This window comes from Oreochromis aureus, linkage group 13 (genome assembly GCF_013358895.1).
Source record: "Oreochromis aureus strain Israel breed Guangdong linkage group 13, ZZ_aureus, whole genome shotgun sequence".
Lineage (NCBI taxonomy): Eukaryota > Metazoa > Chordata > Actinopteri > Cichliformes > Cichlidae > Oreochromis > Oreochromis aureus.
Genome location: NC_052954.1, coordinates 21,098,935 through 21,118,371, shown reverse-complemented (window position 1 = coordinate 21,118,371; position 19,437 = coordinate 21,098,935). Strand labels below are relative to the sequence as shown.

The 19,437-nt window shown below is 39.8% G+C and overlaps 1 protein-coding gene across 1 annotated transcript; it reads right to left on the bottom strand.

The window, feature by feature from the left end:
• Positions 1-2,736: 2,736 nt before the first annotated feature.
• On the bottom strand, positions 2,737-7,597 carry LOC116333649 (tumor necrosis factor receptor superfamily member 6-like). The gene is made up of 9 exons (XM_031756888.2): positions 7,447-7,597; positions 6,999-7,123; positions 5,535-5,666; positions 4,871-4,982; positions 4,384-4,454; positions 4,222-4,290; positions 4,019-4,056; positions 3,681-3,702; positions 2,737-3,379 (listed from the first exon to the last, which is right to left on the bottom strand). The coding sequence occupies exons 1-9, from the start codon at positions 7,500-7,502 to the stop codon at positions 3,072-3,074; spliced, it is 933 nt and encodes a 310-aa protein (XP_031612748.1). The 5' UTR covers positions 7,503-7,597; the 3' UTR covers positions 2,737-3,071.
• Between the last annotated feature and the right edge of the window lie 11,840 nt (positions 7,598-19,437).

Sequence of the window (19,437 nt, the reverse complement as noted above, 5' to 3'; positions counted from 1 at the left end):
CTCAGTGCAGTTACATTTTGCTTTGTCAGCGACAGCAAACTCGGAGAGAAACACAGAGAGGCAAGCTCTCCAGGTTCTTGGGGACTGACTAAGAGATCATAGCGTTCATTTTTGTCCCAGTTTTATTTTCTCTCCACGTTTACCTCAGCTGCTGAGTGCCTTACACTTGTCAAGCTTTTCTCTGATGCACAGTGATCCTATGTGTTAAGATCCAACAGAGAAGTTACTGCAACTGGTTCTGACAGAAAGGTGTCAGAATACACAGCACATCGCAGCTTGTTGCATATGGGGCTGCATAGCCTTCAGTGCTGCACTGAGGAACGCTTCATAAGAGTCTTGTGCCCTCTGGTGGTCCTTTATTCATATATTAGCAGAAATACTTTGGCTCGTTCTCCAGATTGCAACATAACCCACTGGAGAGATGACGCCAATAACAACAACACCAACCACAACAATAATTTTAGCAATAACTGAAATACAAAGATACAACCATTCCATTTTTATTATAAACAAAATACTGCTGTATATTAATTGTTTCCAGTAAATACCCGTGATAGGACGCTACCTGTGCAACATGTCCAGTTGTGAAATTTCCTTACTTCTAAATATTCCACAGTCAGCTGTTGGTGGTATTTTTACTCAGTTTTAGTATTAGTTATAGTCTCTATTAATTATTATTTGTCACAGCTGGGAGTAATCATGCTGGATGAGACAAGGGAAGCAAAACTAGAAACACTGACATGAGACACGGACCTTCAAAGTAAAACAGGAAACACACTAACTGAACTCTAGACATGTAAACTTAACAGCAACTGGGGAGACAGAACATAGGAAACGGAAACATGGTACAGAAAGGCACAGTAGACACAACATGGAACACAGTGAAGCCATATTACAAAACCTAAGAACTAAACCTATGATAACCATAACTGAAACCTAGGGAAATAACAAACATAGTACAACAAAGGACTGAAAACATAAACCATAATATAAAAACACAAGAACTCATACAATAACCGTGACATTATTGTATGAAGGGCAAGATTTAGGAAAATCAGTACAGGTATTACAGTGTTTTGAAAACAGTTGACTCCCTGTCTTGTAAACATGCCAATAAACCTCCATCAAAGTCTCATAAGGATAAAGGTTTGGATATTTTTTTTTTTCAATCAAACTAAAAAACATGTTAGTTAGTTTTCCATGTTCACAAAATTATGTTTAGTACATTTTTCAAAAGCCTAGTTTTTATTTTTAGTTAACTTTTTTTCATTTCCAGTTTTAGATTTTAGTTTGGTTTTGGTAAACAGCAATAGCCTTGGTCGAGAAGTCACTGGAGAGATTATATATCTCATGTGGGAACACCCCAGTTCTTCTCAGGCAGGAAAAACTGGAAGTGCTGCACACCTGGAATTCCCTTCTTAGCCTGTTTACACCACAACCACACTGTTTATATTAACAGAAATTACTGGATGGTGTAATAATGTTAAAAAGCTAGGAAGTGGTGATAGTTTTTAATATATTTCCTCTAAACAAAGATCTTGTTCTGCAAAACCCGGCCAAAGGGCCAATGAAAGAGGACATTTTTATTAGTTGTTTTTTTTTTCAAGTGTTTTCTCTCTTGAAGTTTATTAGCATTAGATAACAGCTACGTAATAGACCTAAAAATAAGCCATGAAAAGCAAGGAAGGAACCAAAACCAAAACAAAACTTTTACAAAGTCCAGGTTCATCAAATATTATCGCATAATATACAAGCTGTAGCAAAACATTCATCCGTCCCTTATGACTAGGGATGGGTATCATTTAGGTTTTATCCGATACCGGTGCCAAACCGGTACTTTTGAAACGGTGCCGGTGCTTAAACGGTGCTCAAACCGGTGCTTAAAGAATGGAGAACACAAAATTGGTCCAAAAACCTCTCATGTTCAGCTGTTTTTTGTTGTAAAAAGATAACAATGTTAGCCTTTTCTGCAGCTATAGGGCATATATGGTATCACTCTTGGCTGGAAGCAGTGCTTACACAATGGAAAAAAAACACAAACTTTGTCCAAAAACCTCTCATGTTTAACTGTTTTCCACTTTTTCTTTGGTCATTTTAGCCTTTTTGGCCAGGGTGAAGGGAGTATCTGCCATCAAACAAGAAGACAGCCACATGTAACTACAACGGTGTTTGCTAGTTCACCTTACATGCATTAATGTAATAATGTGGTTAGCGTACTCAACGTGAATTACACACGAACAACATTAAGCTACTCACGCAGAGAAGAACGGCTGCTGCTGCCATCATCATCCGTCATCATTTCTGCTACGCTGACAGGGCTAGGGGCCAGGACTCTACTCTTCGGGTTTTTGGGGGATGTTACTAACTCCAGGTCCGATAACAGGCACCACACCCGCAGTAGATGTGCACGGTGTGAGGTCTCACAGCAAGCTATCAAACACGGCGCATTTCTAGGCTTTAAAAAAAAAAACGCTATGCGTCGCCAGGTGTTTCATCAGATTTGAGGTGTTACCTCCTTTGACAGTATCACAGTATCACCTTAAAGCACTTGTTGCAGGCTGCTGAGTTTGCATCTTTTGCTGCGAAGTACAGCCAGACTTTTGACCGCTTCACCTTGGGCATTTTTAATCTGTAGCTCTGGTCTAAAAGAACGTACGTACCTGGACCCGCCTACTATCCTCGGAAACGTAAAATGATTGGCTAGAATTGGCTCAGGGAAAAAAAGCACCGAAATAAAGCACCGAAATGTGCGCTGCTTTTCGGTCTGGTTACTACCGTTTATGTCAGAACCGGTGCCATCATGGCACCGGACACCGGTACCCATCCCTACTTATGACACATGAATTTTTTTAAAATGAGCATTATTGTTATGATCATGAAATTAATAATATCAATTCAAAGTGAATATTTTTTTTAACAAATTCACATTGAAAACTAACCTAAAAACAATCAAATTTAAATATATTGTAACTCATAGTCAGCTTTCACAACCTGAATCCAAATTCAAGAGGTAACTTTGCAAGATTCTTTCTTTAGAATTCAAAGTCATTCAATTTCATTGTGTATACATGTCAGCAGTTACTTGCAGGATTGTTTGATGGTGAACTACGTTTTAACAATATGTCTCTGATCTGTTCTGCTTTTTTCTTTTGTTTCATATCCACAAGGTTTTCGATAAGTTTCTTTGAGGCCTGTTTGCCTTCCTTCTCCACCCACTTCAGCAGCAGCTGTAGCGTTCGCTCCTCAGCATCATTTCGGTACTCCATTTCATAAGTGTCAATAGTAGCCGCATTTATCCCAGTTCGGAGAGCTAGGTTTCTTGCATCTCTCCATCCAAGCTCCCTTGCAATATCAGGCAGGTGAGGATCAATGTTAACATCTGAAAATAATGTAAAAAGAAAAAATATTAAAAGATGGGTATTATAATATTAAGCACAATATTATAATTTACTGAGCATGCAATATGCAATGTTTTTGATTAATGGATGCAAACGTTAAAGAGGGTAATACACTTTTGTTCCAAAGAAATTAAAGGTTTACAGAAAATTAACCACATGAAAAAATGCAAATGCATGATATGCACAATGACTTGTTCTAAAATCTGATTCTGACTGGTTAGTTCAAAAGACAGAGAATAATTAAAGCTCTTATATTGGCTCGAATAAAGTCATGTTTGTTACCTGGAAGAAGATGGATGAGCGTCTGTGAAGCAGAAACAAAATAAAAGTTTTAATTCTTTTCAGTTTTGTTTGCGATGAAGTAACAAACTGCACAAACACCAACAGCACTAGACAGGATATTCACAGACAACTAACCTGTCCCTCCTAAATAAAGGGGCAGCTATTCCACGAGTAAAGAAGAGACACAAAAGTGTTTATCATTCATGTCCATGTGTGTGTGTGTGTGTCTACGGGTGTGTGTGTGTGTGTGTGTGTAAATGTGTGCAGAAAGGCAATTGGATGAACCAGAGATCAAAGAGTAAATATCAGGTCACAGGTGTCCAAAGAAAATAACTCACCTCTTTGCTTTTTTCATCCTCTTTCTTTTGTTTGCTCCCTAATGAAACACGAATAGAAATTACACAGAAAAATTGATCAAGATACGACAGCTGCAATAAATCTAAATATTGAACTGAATATAAATAAAGCCTTCAGTGCTGAGCAAGGAAACACACAATGTCGTCTGGTGGTGCTTTACTCATATATTAGCAAAAATACTCACTCGTTATCCAGATTATTCCTACAATGGCTCCAGCAATAAAAAGTACCAGAATAATAATTCCAGCAATAGCTGAAATAAGAAAATATGACCATTAATATTTTGCAATGCTAAATGTGTCCAATATAATTCATTAAAATTCAATAATACTTAAGAACACCTTACCTCCACCATTTTCATTGCAGACTGTGTCGCTGTTGGTTGTACAGGCTTCTTTAACACCACCAATTCCACATCTTGAACCAAAACACAAACAACCACGAATGAATCAAAAATAACTACAAAGGGAGCGGACAGCCTTAAAGGACAAGTCAATAGATTTTTTTAAAGGAGCTACACACACGTCACAAACTCTTTATTAGAAACATGTTTGCAGTCTAATGAAAACCATTACAATAGCTCTGCCATCACTTCTGCTTTTACAAAACGAATGAGTTTCAGCAAACAATGCTGGAAATGTTCCAATTATTTAAGTGTATTACTAAGACTGAACCTGATGGCGGTGTATTGGGCTACATTACATTAATAGGTGTTCCTATTATTTTGTACAATGTATAAATACGAATACTGTACTCAGGTCTAGTACATTAGCGCTAGAAAATATGCACAGATGTATATGCTGACTGTAATTTCAAAGTCAAATCAAACTTACTTTTTACACGGATGGCAGATTGTGCAACTTTCAGTGGTGCAGAAGTGATCTTTCTTGCATCGACACTTGGCGTTCCTACCAGGAGTGCACTCTTCTTCTACTTCTAAATTAGCTGAAAAGTTGAGAAAAGTCACACGAGTTATTATTGAAGCTATAAACTCTTTTTTTTAAAACCTTAATGCATTGTTTTAATTGTGAAATAGACCAAGGCTGGTTTTTCTTTACTTTTTCATATAAAAAGATGTGAACTTTCATATATAATAGCATATATTGTTTGTATAATGTGTCTTTCGGGCTGCTGTTACAACCAAATTTCCCCTTGTGGGACAATTAAAGGATTGTTCTATTCTATTCTATATAAACTGAAATAATGCTTGGGTAATTCTGGTACTGCATTTTAATTATTTGCTAACCTTATATATTTAAAAATAAAATATTAAAATATGACATCTAAGAAACTGCTAATAGATATAGCACATGTGTAATCCAGTAGGTAATGGTTAATGATAGCTGTTTTGATTTCAGGGTCCTCATACTGGACTTAAGCATCGTTAGAGCTGTGACCAGTCAAACATTCTGCAGCAAAAGGTGAACTTTTCTCTAATATTTTGTCTTTAGTTTAGCTGTGAATAAAAGGAACAGCCATGTCCTGCCATGATTGTACCATTTGCCTGTGCGCAGGAGGTGCAGGGTTGACAGGTCTTCAGGTCATTAGGGACACTGTTGTATGTGCCACTCTCGCAGATTTCGCATTTGGTATCACTTTGATTAGTGCAATGCTGTGTTACTTGCTGTCCTACAGTGTGGAGAGAGATGATGCAGAAAGAAGTGTGTTAATTGTATTACACTGTTTAAACATGAATAGAATAGAATAACAAACACTAGTAGATCTGTATTTAACTTGAAGAATAAAACCCTTTTTGAAATGAAAAATAATGAAAAACCAAAAGTGACTTATTCTTCTATGTACTGTATATATAAGTCTGACACTCATACTCTCTGTGTCACACAGCACTGCTGTTTATCAAAAAACACATCACCAAGCTACACAGCTGAATGTGACTAATATATTAATTATGTAATTGGTACTATAGATACAGCAACAATTAAAAGGTGCAAAACAGCTAGGGTGAAGTTTGAACTTTTTTCCCCCTTTAAAGCTACATAGACCTTTCTATTGGGTCCTATCCTAAGAGTTGACTGCTCCACAGCACCACCAGAGATAAGCAAGGGGGTCATAAGTTAATGGGAGAAAAAAAAAAGAAGACAGGTTAGTGATGTTTTGTGGTTGTTATTTTTATTTTAATCTTTAATTAATCCTTAATTAAGGCTTATTTTCCCAGTTATTTGGCCGTTCTGGCTCAACAGGTTGTGCTATCTCACTCTGTTACAGAAATTTAGGGAGAAGTTCAGTCATAAGATTGATGACTCATGAGGTGTCAGAATAACTGGAAATATGAAGGGGAAATTTCTAGCAAACATCATTTGAAAAGCCCTCATAAAGCACACGACTTGCAGAGTTGCTGGCCTGCAGGCTGGCAAAAGTGAATGTTTTGATCAGGCATGTCCAGCAAGTCCAGGTCATTCTCCTTTGCAGGCCCCTCACTCCTACCTTAAATATATTATTTATGGCCCGCCACCACAAACAGAATTAATATAGTGTAATTTCTCTTTTCACATCATGGTGGCAGCACCTTGCTGTGCAACCAATGAATGTATAAAAGTTTTGTTCACTCACACAAAAGTAAGTCTCGTTCAAAATGAACCTGAGACACTGATATTCAGCAGCTTCATTGAAGATTCAGATATTCCAGACAGCTTGATCTTTCTTATTTTCTCGCCACAGGTGAATGATCAATTGCTTTATTTTGTTAACCTGATCACGGTGATGATAACTTTTGTATTATTGAAAATATATATATTTTAAAAGAATATTTTTTATGCTTCAAAAAAGGCAAGAAGAATTGTTGCCCCTTGGGTGATTGTCAATTTATGGCACTCTCGAAAAACGTTTGGACATCCCTGGTTTTGATTAAATGAAGAACAAAAACCCTACAGATTACAAAGACTACAAATTACAAACTACATTGCTTTAGCTCTATAGGTTCACATAACCACTGACACTTACCAACGGGGCACTTACAACAGCTCCGTTTTTCATAGTCGTAGGTGCCATCCACACATGTCTCTCTTCTGATGCGGGATGTCCCATTAACTGACCTGTGACGCTGGGACGAGGCAAAGCAAACGCATCTAAAACAAACAAACAAAAAAAAAAAAAACAGAAGCAAAAAACGAAAGTGAAAGTACAGCAGCTTTGTTTCCATTTAGAATAATACGTTCGTTTAGGTAATATAACAGTTTACAGGTGGTGTTAAGACGCCAAACAGACGAATTAATTGCTTTTTTAAAATTTACATTTACTGCATACTTTTGAACTCAGATGTTACGGTAAGTTGTATCACCCTTCGTGGTTACCAACCACCCCTGTGGTAACCACATCACACCGAGCTGAGCAGTTCGTAAAGTTAGTAGAGACAGATGATAGAGGACTTAGTCTATATCTGGTTACTTACAGTGACACAGCGAGCCAAACACAGATATTAAACCACAGTGAAAACTTCGTCGCCATCACGCAGTGAGTCAAGATCCTGAAATGTGGAGAGGCTAAAATTTGTAGGCGTGCTTACAACACGACGAGGTTTCCTGTTTCCTGTTTGGTTGTGTTGCGCTTTCTCTCACCGGCTCTTCATGAGAAGCTACTGTAATCCCCACGGAAAGTCCCAGAAACCACCGCTTAGTCAAGCACTCAGCAATGACAGAAAATCACATATATCTTTAGAGCTATGTTGCAAAAGGAAACACAATTATAACCAAAAACAAAATTAAGTTAATAGTACAACAGGAAAGTTACACATACCAGATCATCATCTTTTATCCCTTTAGTCTGTTTTGTTTTTCTTTTCAAAAACAAAAGATACGCATTGAGCTATTGTGATATTCTTTTGTTTGTTATCTATTTCAGATAAAAATAAAAAGAACATGACGAAAAAGAAAGTTTCGTATTTTAACTTATGCCACTAGGTGGTGCTATTGCTCTGTTTCTTGCTCCACCGGCACCCTTTTTTGAGGTGGAGCCTACCACATCCATTAATTCGACTTAACAAAATGATTTTCTTTATAACATTTAACAATATATGTTATCGATTCTGACTTGATTTATCAGAATGTTCTAAAAGATTGGCATAACTGATATTTTAACATGGGTGTTAAAATATGGAATGAGTTAAATATGTGAAACAATACGTTCACAACCAGTTACTGATTGATTTTTCTCCCTTTTGTTGTTGTTTCTTAAGAGAAAATTTGCCGCCTAAAAATAAAATTACGCAGATGATCAAAGCTAAAAGAAAGCTCTGCAGGAAGTCAGATTTGTTCACGTCTATTTTATACTAAAGTTTAAAAGGAAGTAAAAAATACAGTCTTTGATTTGAAGAATTCTCTTTTAGAGTGAACTTATTAAGCTCCTAGTGTCAGTTCTGTAGCAGGAAATCCTTCCTGCAGGTGCCACTCATGTAGGAAATTAATGCTTCACCCCACACACACCCCTTAAAATGCTGTTTGATCTCTGCCAACTGTAGTTAACAGCAAATGTATCTTTGAACAAAACTAGGAAAAGGGGTTTGACTAGGGAATAAAAGAAAAAGAAAAAACTTAACTTGAAGGAGAACTCCTGTGGGATTTGGTTGTTTTTGCAACTGTATCAAATTTCAGCTCTTTGTAGTCACACTCCGTCCCTGTGTCAGATTTGTACCAGTCTACTGCATGCTCACATGGCCCGCTTTGTGGATGAAAATGAACACACATACAAATAGGTGTCGCAGGACAGTCATGAATTAATATTTTTAAATGGTGTATAGCACTTTTCTAATTTAAGCACTTTTTTCTACAAGTGGTCTCACACACACACACACACACACACACACACACACACACACACACACACACACACACACACACACACACACACACACACACACACACACACTCGGATGTATTCATGTATTCATCTCAGGCAACTTGGGGTTCAGTATCTTGCCCAAGGACACCTGCATGCAGACTACAGTAGCTGGTCGTTCCAATGGGTAGATGATCCACTCTAAATCCCGAACCACAGCCACACCTACTTTTAGCCACACTGATGCCCAGATCTACATTAGGTGGTGTCTAGTGTACTGTTTTGCCCACAGAGGACTGCAGGGTCTGATGTGCTTCCTTCCCTGTTTCCCCTCTAATCACTAACCTGGCATAATTTGAGTTTTTCCCATGTATCATTTCTGCTATATAGATAAATGTATAAATAAAATGTCTGTAAAACTAATGATATCACCAATTATTCTAAACTGTACTTTGTTTTTAATAAAAATATATAAGTCATAGCTGGTGATTATTATCAATTGATTATTTTACCTTCCACACACCAGTATCTTTAGAAATACAGTACTGTGCAAAAGTCTTACACTACTTCATATCATTACATTCTGTTAGAAAAATAGTAAATATTATAAATATAAATTGTTTATTTATTTATTTTTTTGATGTTCCCAGAGAGCAAACCAAACACTGGTCCAGAAAAGGACCATCTCTACTAGTGGTGCACTGATTCAGGTATTACTAATTTCTTTCATCAATAAGTTCTCTAGTTCTTTGTAAATGTGTTGCGTGCTGTTTTACTTTAAGTTGAATGTAGACTAATCAGACATAAATTATATAGCTATAAATATTTTTCATTGTTTTACATTTAGAATTTCCAATTTCCTAGTCAAATTCATGCTCTAATTCATGTAAGTTTTACCTTGAAATGGCCTGTTTTTGGCTGGAGAACTATCTCTTTGTCCTTTGTTGGTTATAATTTCTCTTTTTGTAGCAATGTAACACAAACCCTTTGAACTGTAAATCGGTGCACCCCTAGTCTCTTCAGCAGGACATGGACTCTACCTGGGATTTTACAATGTCTCTGTTGATGAGATGAATGTGGGGCGACAGTGCCAAGAAAAAAAACTCCTTCTTCGAGGAAGAAATCTTGGGAAGAATCAGGCTCTCTGGGAGGACCCTTCCTCCTAAGGGCAGTAATTAGCAATATTTGTCCTCCAGTTGGCGATGGTGGGCTAGGACAATTGTTGTTCCTTCTCGGCATGATGATTTCCTTCAACATCCAGTTTTAGAACTGAGGATGAAGAAAAAACTGATTAACAAAGTGATGGCACATTTAAAAATTCTCTCACTTCAGGATGAGATGCTGTGTCTTCTTACGTTTTTCTTGTAAAACAGGATTTAGGCCAAGTACTGCTGTTTCAAACAAACTGCAGATCCAGTTGTGTGGAGCACCTGTTTGTAGGTGAGCCAGCGATCTGTTGTAGAGTCTGGACTCTCCTCGGGATGGACAGAATTACAGATGTAGTGTCCTGAAATCATAGTAAGACAAATGAATCCAACTTCTGAAGGTCAACTGATTTAAGCATACAATGATTTTGACCATGAAAAGTAACACGTTCTATTAAATCCTTCTCTGTTTGTAATAAGTCTTTTTTTTTTTACCTGACTCTGTGCTTCCATAATTACGAATGAAGCTTACAAGACTGTAACAGCCTCCAACCTGAGAAGGAACAAAGCCAAAGAGTTTTAGTTTTATAAAGTATCACATCAGTGCGATAATTAGGCTGATTCTCTGATATGTTCTGCAGTCTGTTTTTACCTGTTTGGATGACACAACCAAGTCTCTCTGCAGCCTGACGGGGTCATACAGCTTCTGAAGCTTGTAGGTTTGAGTGAGGCAAAACCTCTTCAGGTGCAAGATCAGAACTCTGGCAGAAAAGGAAAAAAAACAAGGTACAAAATGAGAAGAATGAGTGTCAAACACAAACAGAAGATGGGAGAAAATGATCACTGAAGTGTTGTCTTAAAAAACTCTGAGGTTCAGTGTGCTACAGTTTGGAAACCAGGTCAGTCGATCAATTTTGATGTGACCTCACTTACCCTGGCAGTGTATCAAAAGATGACTGACAAGCGAGCTGCAAATGAGATCGAGTCCAAAGGACTATCCGAGGAATCTTCTCTGTGTTTATAATGAAGCCCAGGTTGGCCAGATGCTTCATGACAACAGAAGTTTGTGTGGAAGCCTCCTCTTCTGACCATGCTGGAAGGAGACAGTCATCTAAATATGTAGCCAGACAAATGCCCCACTGCCTCAGCGGTGCTAATGTATTTGTATTTTCTGAGAAATCCGTGTAGCGCCTGCAAATCCTGGATTGGACGAAGACCATCACCCCCCCTCTCTCGTATCCCTGTGATGTTGTTTTGACCACCAAGGCTGAAGTTGTGAGCACTGCCCATCTCTCTGTCCTCCAGGATAGAGAAGAAGCAGCCTCTTGTGTCTCGCCTGCCATGTGTGCCCTCAACACTTGTGTTATCGCGACATCTAGTGGCAGAATGTGGATGGAACATCTTTAAGAGAGATCAACTTGACCTCCAGAACTATTAATGCCATCTGTAACCGGAAGGTCGCCGGTTCGATCCCCAGGCTCTCGGTCCTGGTCATTGTGTCCTTGGGCAAGACACTTTACCCTACCGCCTACTGGTGTTGGCAAGAGGGGCCGATGGCACGATATGGCAGCCTCACTTCTGTCAGTCTGCCCCAGCGCAGCTGTGGCTACAACTGTGGTTTGCCTCCACCAGTGTGTGAATGTGAGAGTGAATGAATAATGGAATTGTAAAGCGCTTTGGGTGCCTTGAAAAGCGCTATATAAATGCAATCCAGTATTATTAATCCATTATAAGAACAGATGGCTTATCTAAAGAATCCACTTCCACTCATGTACTTGTCATTCACTCATTTGTTCATTCACTCTAACATTCGGCAAACAAAGTGTACACCAAGGATTTAAACATGCGAGGATAATGTTCGCAGCAAAGAATAAACAGGATAAATAACAGAAAACATACAGGCTAACTGACGCACACAACTTCTTCAGCACAAGGAAGAAAGGAATGCGCACGGTTAGTAAATATGATTTTATTTTTACTATAGTCTACTATTAATGTTCACGAATTTTTAAAAATTGTAGTATTTTGTAGCACAGTTGAGAACTTATATTTATTTCATAGCTATGACTTGGTTATTTAATCGATAAAACATTAAAGTTTACTTTAATGCTGTAAGTACATCTCTAAATTAGATGAAAGCAGTGGAAATGAACACAAGAAGAGGCACATTTTACATGTTGGTTAATCAACAGAGAATTTATAGAGCTTTATAGAGAAACAGTTGCAACTACAGCACATGTTTTTATTGTAATTCTGTATCTTTTGAAGTTATTGTCAAAAAGTGGTACAATTACACAAAATGTTCAGGCACACACTTGCATAAAGACCGTTATGCATCTTGTATAGTAACTAATATCTGAATGATTTAGACTGCACTATGCACTTTGTTTTACATTTAATTTTAATTTAATTTAATTACAGATATTACATTGCAACTGCAATAACATTTAAAAGAATATATATTTAGGACTATAATATGTAAATTTATGTGAGTAAAATTCATATTACAAGCAATATACTGAAAAAATTACAACAGCTTGTTTTAATTCATATTAAGATATCTAATAAAAAATGTTTTGGGACATTTTCTAACTTAGAGCCAACACTGTAATTAGTGGCCATCCTTTTTTACAGTAAATGTTTGTTACATATGTATTATTTTGATGTACATTTATGTATAAAGAATCATATTACACTTACTATGATCATATATTAAAGAAAAATTATAATTGAAACGATATTTCTTTGTATTAAATAAAGTTCCATCTAATCATTTAAGATATCTTCTTACCTTTTTTTTAAACTGTGAAGATCTGTTGTTTTTTCAAGATTTTGATGTGAAGTTGCCTTTCAAAGCTTCTGTAACACTTGATATTATTTAAAATGAGCAGCAGTTATTAGCACTGTTACCTCACAGCAAGAAGGGCCTGAGTTCGATTCCACCACCTCGCCGGGGTCTTTCTTTGAATGTCCTTCCCGTATTTGTGTGGGTTCTGTCCAGTTACCCTGACTTTCTCTCACAGTCCAAAGACATGTAGTTAGTGGGATTAATTGGTGAATCTAAATTCAGAGTGAGTGTGAAAGTTGTCTGTTCCTCTGTGTTAGCCCTGCGACAGACTGGCGACCTGTCCAGGGTGTACCCTGCCTTTAAGGTGATATCACTGTGTTTACACATGGGAACACTTTTCATTCTAGATAAAGGAAATCTTAGAAATATAATGAATGTCACGTAGATTTCAAGTCACAAAACTGTTGTGAAATATTTTTTTAAAAGATATAGAAATTTCACATACTTTGATTAGGGTACATTTCCGTCTTTTTGTGTTGTGTTTTGTTATGTTCTCTCCTGCAGAACACAACAAATATAACTGGAGTCTGGAGTGAATTCTGTGTGGCACTGGGAGCCTAGGTCAGCCTTTCCTTGGGGTTTCACCCCCGAACCAAAGGCTAAGCGGAGAGAGCCAACCAGGAGTTGTGTGGCCTCATCTAATCAATCTCTTTGGAGCTTGCGGTTAGTTTTAGTGGAATATGCCCACAACTCTTTGACATCATCGGCCACTGGTTTGTCTCCGTTTGAAGCTTCCCTGGGATACCAACCTCCACTGCTGTCGATCGTGGAAGGAGAACTTGAGGTCCCTTACGTCCAACATCACATTTCCTGTTGCCGCTTATGGAGGTCTACCCGGACAGCCCTCCTCAGGTCAGTCGAGCAGAACAAATGTTTAGCCACTTGGCTACTATCATTAGATTAGATTAGATAAAACTTTATTAATCCCTCGGGTGGGTGCCTCCTGGAAATTCGGTTTCCAATAGCACAGCACCGACAGAAGTTACAGAATGTGAGCAGAAATATACCATATATACACATATATAAATACAGAGTATACAAAAGGGATAAATAGAATAAATAGGGATATGAATACAAGGGAATTGCACATTTCAAATATTGTGAGTCTATTGCAACTGTTGGATATTAACAAAAAGTACTGCACAGTGAAAAGGCACTACAGCTTAGTTGTTCCCCCCTCCTTTGTCCATAGCCAAGTGGCTAAACAAAGGTAAACAGAAGTTTTCCAATGTTATATTGTTTCAGGATACATAATACCTGCCATTATCCAAAGACACATCTGCTTGCCTGTATCTTTTGCTCATTTCTCCTCTTCTTTTGTTCTTTTTTTTTTCTAAACTGAGAACCTGATGGCTTTGACCTTTTCTTGTCCATCTTCCATCAGTAATTTTGCACTCCAGTATCAACACCCAACCCTACAACATAACCTAACAGACATACACCTTAGTCCACAGATTCGGTTGTATAAGTTTTTTTTTTCACACAACCCAGGAAAAATAATTAATACATAATGGACTTGGATTGACAATACTATGACTGAAATGTGCACTATTTGGAAGGAGCCATCCCCCTCTCCTTTCGACAGGTTGTGTGTGAGACTTCAGCACAGCAGCAGCACCAAGCAGGCGCAGCGAGGGCCCTCACGCTCACTTTTCGCATATATGTGTGTGATAGAATTTAGAAAACACATCGGTGCAAGTTATAAGTCTATATTATGATGTCTTCTGTTTTTGTGTCTGTTGTAGGGCTGTCATTGTTAACGCATTAAGGCCGTCATCACAATTAACGTGATTAAAATTTTTAATGCAATCAACCCATCTGGAGTGCAGAATGGACAAACTTTGGACAAACTGCTCGAGATGCGTTGACAGAGGGATTTTGAGTCATTCTGCAATCTGCATGGATTAATTGCATTAAAAAATTTTAATCGTGTTAATCGTGATGACGGCATAAAACGCTGACAGCCCTAGTTTGTTGGTTTGTTTTTATTTTGTTTTATTAGATGCCGCTCCAGCCAGGCAGAGAATCTTTGGGGTCTAGAGCACATTTTGTGTAATTATAACAATATGTAATTTATGACCCGTTTATATTCACCTCCGAAGAATTACATAAAATCCTAAACAGCATACACAAAAAAGAAGAAAATGTAGAAATACACCCACAATAACAAATACATTGGCCTCAAACAAATTGTCATCACATATACAATGTTGAATTAGATTAGCAACATAGCTTCCTCCAAGGAGGATAAGAGACCTGAGACCAGCTCGGAACCTAGTAAGATCCCAGGACACACTATAGACCAGTCTTTCTCAAAGTGTGGTACTCTCTCTGTTGGTACGCAGGAAATCTCCAATTTTTTTTTAAGATTAAATAATATACCATTGTGGTGGTATGCAAAGACGACACGAGAGTTCCCGAGGCTCTTCTGGGAGCTGGGGTCAACCAGAAAACGTGTCCCTGAGTGTGAGTCCTCTATAAAGAGTAGCCTTTCCTTATCGCCAACTACGGAGCACTGGCGGGCTCGTTTCCCTGCAAAAGCGGTACGGCGCTGTCACGCTGATGGTAAAAACACAGCCCTTTTCCGTGGTGCCGTGGTGCCGCGGTGCCGCGATCTCAGCCACCATCGATGAGTTGGAGGCCCCTAGTAGAATCGGTGGGGGCACGGGAGATGCTGTCGGTGAGTCAGGAACTATCGCCTGGATGCTGAAGCTCTTGGCAGCCAGGAGAATGTGATCCGCTTCTTCTGCAAGTGAGTGCATTTCATTTGTCTTATCAGGGTGAGTTTGTTGTCCTCACACCATGACACCAGACCGGCCACCTCTCTCCTATAAGCCGCTTCGTCCCCTCCAGTGATGCGACCAATGACTGCAGTCCTGACGGACTGGGGCCTGCCAGTCAAAAAGTCCTGTAGCCAGTCACATAGGGTGGGATGTAAGCCGAGTGTTGCCAGCTTGTGAGTGAGTTTGTGTGGGATGACAGTATTGAAAGTGGAGCTGTAATCAACAAAAAGTACCCTGATGTATGAGTCTTTGTTTTCCAGATGGGAAAGGGAATAGTGAAGGGCAGCAGCGATGGCGTCTGACGTGGACCTATTGGGCCGGTAGGCATGCTGCAGGGGATCCAGAGTGTCTGGGATGCTGCTCTGGATGTAGGCCAGCACCACTCTCTCTAAGTACTTTGTAATGATTGGAGTGAGTGCAACTGGTCTATAGTCAATAGGGGTGATCTGGTGGTTCTGGAAGGTCTGGGGGGTCTGGAAGGTCCGGGAGGTCTGGGAGGTCTGGGGGATCTGGAGGGTCTCGAAGCGGGTGAAGAATCGATTGAAGTCATCCAGCAGCCTGCAGAGCTGATGGTGCTGATGGTGTCCCTGCACTCTGTGATGTGCTGTAAGCCAAATGTCATGGACTGTGTCATCTGTGGCCATTTTTGCTTAGATCTGGAGGTGAGGGGCCATAACAAGTTTAAGAGGGTGCGATTAAATCTCTCTGTGGTACTATTAACCATGGGGTGGTATGGTGAAGTGTGAGATTTACCAACACCACCCAAAACCAGAAGCTATGCAAGCAGCTCACTCTCAAAACTAGCTCCCTGGTCAGAGTGAATGTGCTGAGGGAAGCCATCCACACAGAAGAATCAACCCATCCCAGCTTTTTAGCAACTCTCTTAGCCGTCTGATCCTGGCATTGGAATGCATGTGCTAATTTTGTGAAGTGGTCAGTAATCATAAGGACATCCACAGACTTGTTGTTGCTGTCCTCAGCTGACCAGAAGTCAATGCACACAAGTTCCAGTGGAGAACAGACCTTCCAAAGGAGGTCTGGGTCTTGCTGAGGATACACCTGTGGCAATTTCTCACATGATTGCACACATCTTTCTCCATATCATACCAGAAGAAACGCTGACGAGCTAAGGAGAGTGTGCGAGTTTGACCTTGATGGCCAGCATCGTCGTGTATGCCAGACAGCGGCATTTGTTTTAGGGAGTCAGGCACCACAAACTGGAATCTCTTGTGTTTGGTCATTGGGTCCCTCACAACTCTGTAGAGAACACCATTGAGGAATGTGAGCTTGTCGATTGTTTTAGGAGCTGCAATGTACAGAGAACACATCTCGGTAAGTCAACACAAGCTCCACCAATTTCCTCTTCCACCCATCTGACACTTCACAGTCCTCAATGTCAATATCACTGGACTAGTAAAGCGCTATATAAATACAGGCCATTTACCATATCACCAAACCCACAGTCTTTAAGCAGCTGCAAAGAGTCAGGCACAGAGCCTGATGAGGGGGGGAAACTAGTATGCTGGTCAGTCAGAGTCTTGCAGAGACTTTGAGTGATGGGCAGGTCTCCTACAGCAACACAAGGGAAGACTTCAGCAATCTTAGCGTTGTGAGACAGTTTGATATGTTTGGGTTCTATCAGGGCTGTGGCCATTCACGCCTCATGTGTCCTGTGGGTTGGGGGTACCTGGGGCAAGTGGCTAGTGATGCAGTGCACATGGAGAGAACTTTGTCAAACGGTGCTACCATCTGTTGAGGCACTTGCTCAGCTGGCGGAGGGCTGGAAACTGACAAAGACAGGAACATGACATGAGCAGGAGTCAAGGGAGGAGAAACAGAGGGCTGCTGCACACTTACTATGCCATCAGAAGAGTGAGGCTGGCATGTGGCTGCAGTGGAGGAAACAGAGGGCATATGATATGAAGCTGGCTCATGTGTTACTGGGACTGCTTGAGCACCACTGGAGTGGGGCTGAGTGTTAACAGTAACAGGGCTCTGATATGGGATGGACAGACATTTTGCATTGTGAGACATAACACTAGACTGTCTTATTTCCTTACATAGTTGTCCAGACAGCTCTGAACCTCAGCTGTAGTCCACTCCTCAGGAGCCTTCAGTTGAAAAGATAAGGCTACGATGAGGACAGTGAAACACTGATCATAAACATTGAGAAAACCTCACTATTGGGGTCTTCCACCAGCCTGCCACGCCTGCCAAGACACTTATCAGCAGCATCAATAGACTTATTCAAACAGATCCAGTCCATGGCATGCTCACCTGGTTGCAGCTAGGGCTGCCACAAACGATTATTTTGATAGTCGACTAGTCACCGATTATTTTTGTGATTAGTCGACTAATCAATAATGCATCCATTAGACATAAAACATACCGCTTATTGCACCAGCACGTTCTTGTATAACTATCGTTAGCTTACAGTGTCGGAGCACTTTTGCAAAAATGTGATCTCTTGATAAATCGAGGAGATATTTGAAGTTTACACAGCTATATTCTCGCCTGAAAATATCCTAAAAGTTTATTTTGTGACCCAGAAAGAGTAATATTAAAACTAAGTAGCTGCCGCCATTGTTGGAAACTGGAATTGGCTGGGCCGCGCTATGAATTCTGGGATAGGTTGGGCCACAAAGGATACATCAGACCCATCCTTCAAATCTGGGGAAAAGGAGGACGCATTTGTCGGCCACATTTAGAGGAGTCTTCGAATTTGAACAGCCTTTGTCGCATCACTGTAATGTAATCGACCTACAAATGCAGCCTCCGAAGGAGGAATTTGGACACAGCTATGATACTGCAGACTGCTTCCTTTTCTTCTGCGTTTAATGGCAGCTGGCATCCTTGTAGATGCATTGCTGCCATCTTCTATTTCAGCCTATTATTACACTCTTAAGTCCTACTACTTATTCCTGCGTCTTTCAGGATCTTACAAAACTTCAAATGACGTGTCTACTATTAAATTAGTCATTGACGATTTTGATGGTTGACGTAATCATGACTAGTCGACTAATCATGACAGGCCTAGTCGCAGCACAGTACAGTAGAAATCTTTCATAGGCATGATGGAATATGTCAAGTCACTGAAGTTAGCCCTCAGTATGTCAAACACAGCAGTAATAAGCTCATTCCCATTCAACTCAGGGTAGCAATGAAGTGAGACCTTGACCACATCTCTGGATTTGCCAGTCAGTCTAGATATTAATATGGCAAACATTTCTTCATATGTATCACAGCTGATTCTGTGCAGATAACATCTCATCACGTCCTCCCATTCATTAATGGGGAATAGATCTGTGTGGTCACCGTTGAAGTATGGTGGAGCTTTGGTGTCTGACTGAACAACAACTTCATTCGTCATTGCAGCTACAGGGCACATTATGTAGAGACCGTGGCTGGGCAGGGGCTGGCTGGTGCATGGAGTTAAGGGAGGGTGTGATATTTTCCCCAATTTACTTTAGGAAAGTAGTAATCAAGCTACTTAATGTATCAGTAGTGACAGCTTGGGCCTGTGTTAGGTGTTTACAAGCAACTGGTGTGGCGCTAGCTGCTGGCATTAATGGTGATGCACTGCAGTGCTGACACTAATACCAGGCGCTACAGGCCTACCCCTCCCAAAACACATTGAAGCAATATGATGACCCCTCCCAAAACCAACAGTCACATTATTCCCTGCAGAAAACTGATCAGGAATGACATTATCCACAGTTTCCTCATCTAACATAGTGAACCGAGTGAGATATTGTTGCATAACAGTAAAAAAACGAATAAAAAAAAAAACCTAACCCCACACACAATTATGCAAAACTTCACAAAACAATGAA

Bases quoted from the DNA above. Each gene is read 5' to 3' on its own strand.
- LOC116333649 (XM_031756888.2), bottom strand. From the start codon at position 7,502: ATGGCGACGAAGTTTTCACTGTGGTTTAATATCTGTGTTTGGCTCGCT. The intron at 5,667-6,998 runs GTAAGTGTCAGT...TCCACACTGTAG, and splicing joins CTGTTGTAAGTGCCCCGTTG to GACAGCAAGTAACACAGCAT. The intron at 4,057-4,221 runs GTGAGTATTTTT...GTGTTTCATTAG, and splicing joins AGGAATAATCTGGATAACGA to GGAGCAAACAAAAGAAAGAG.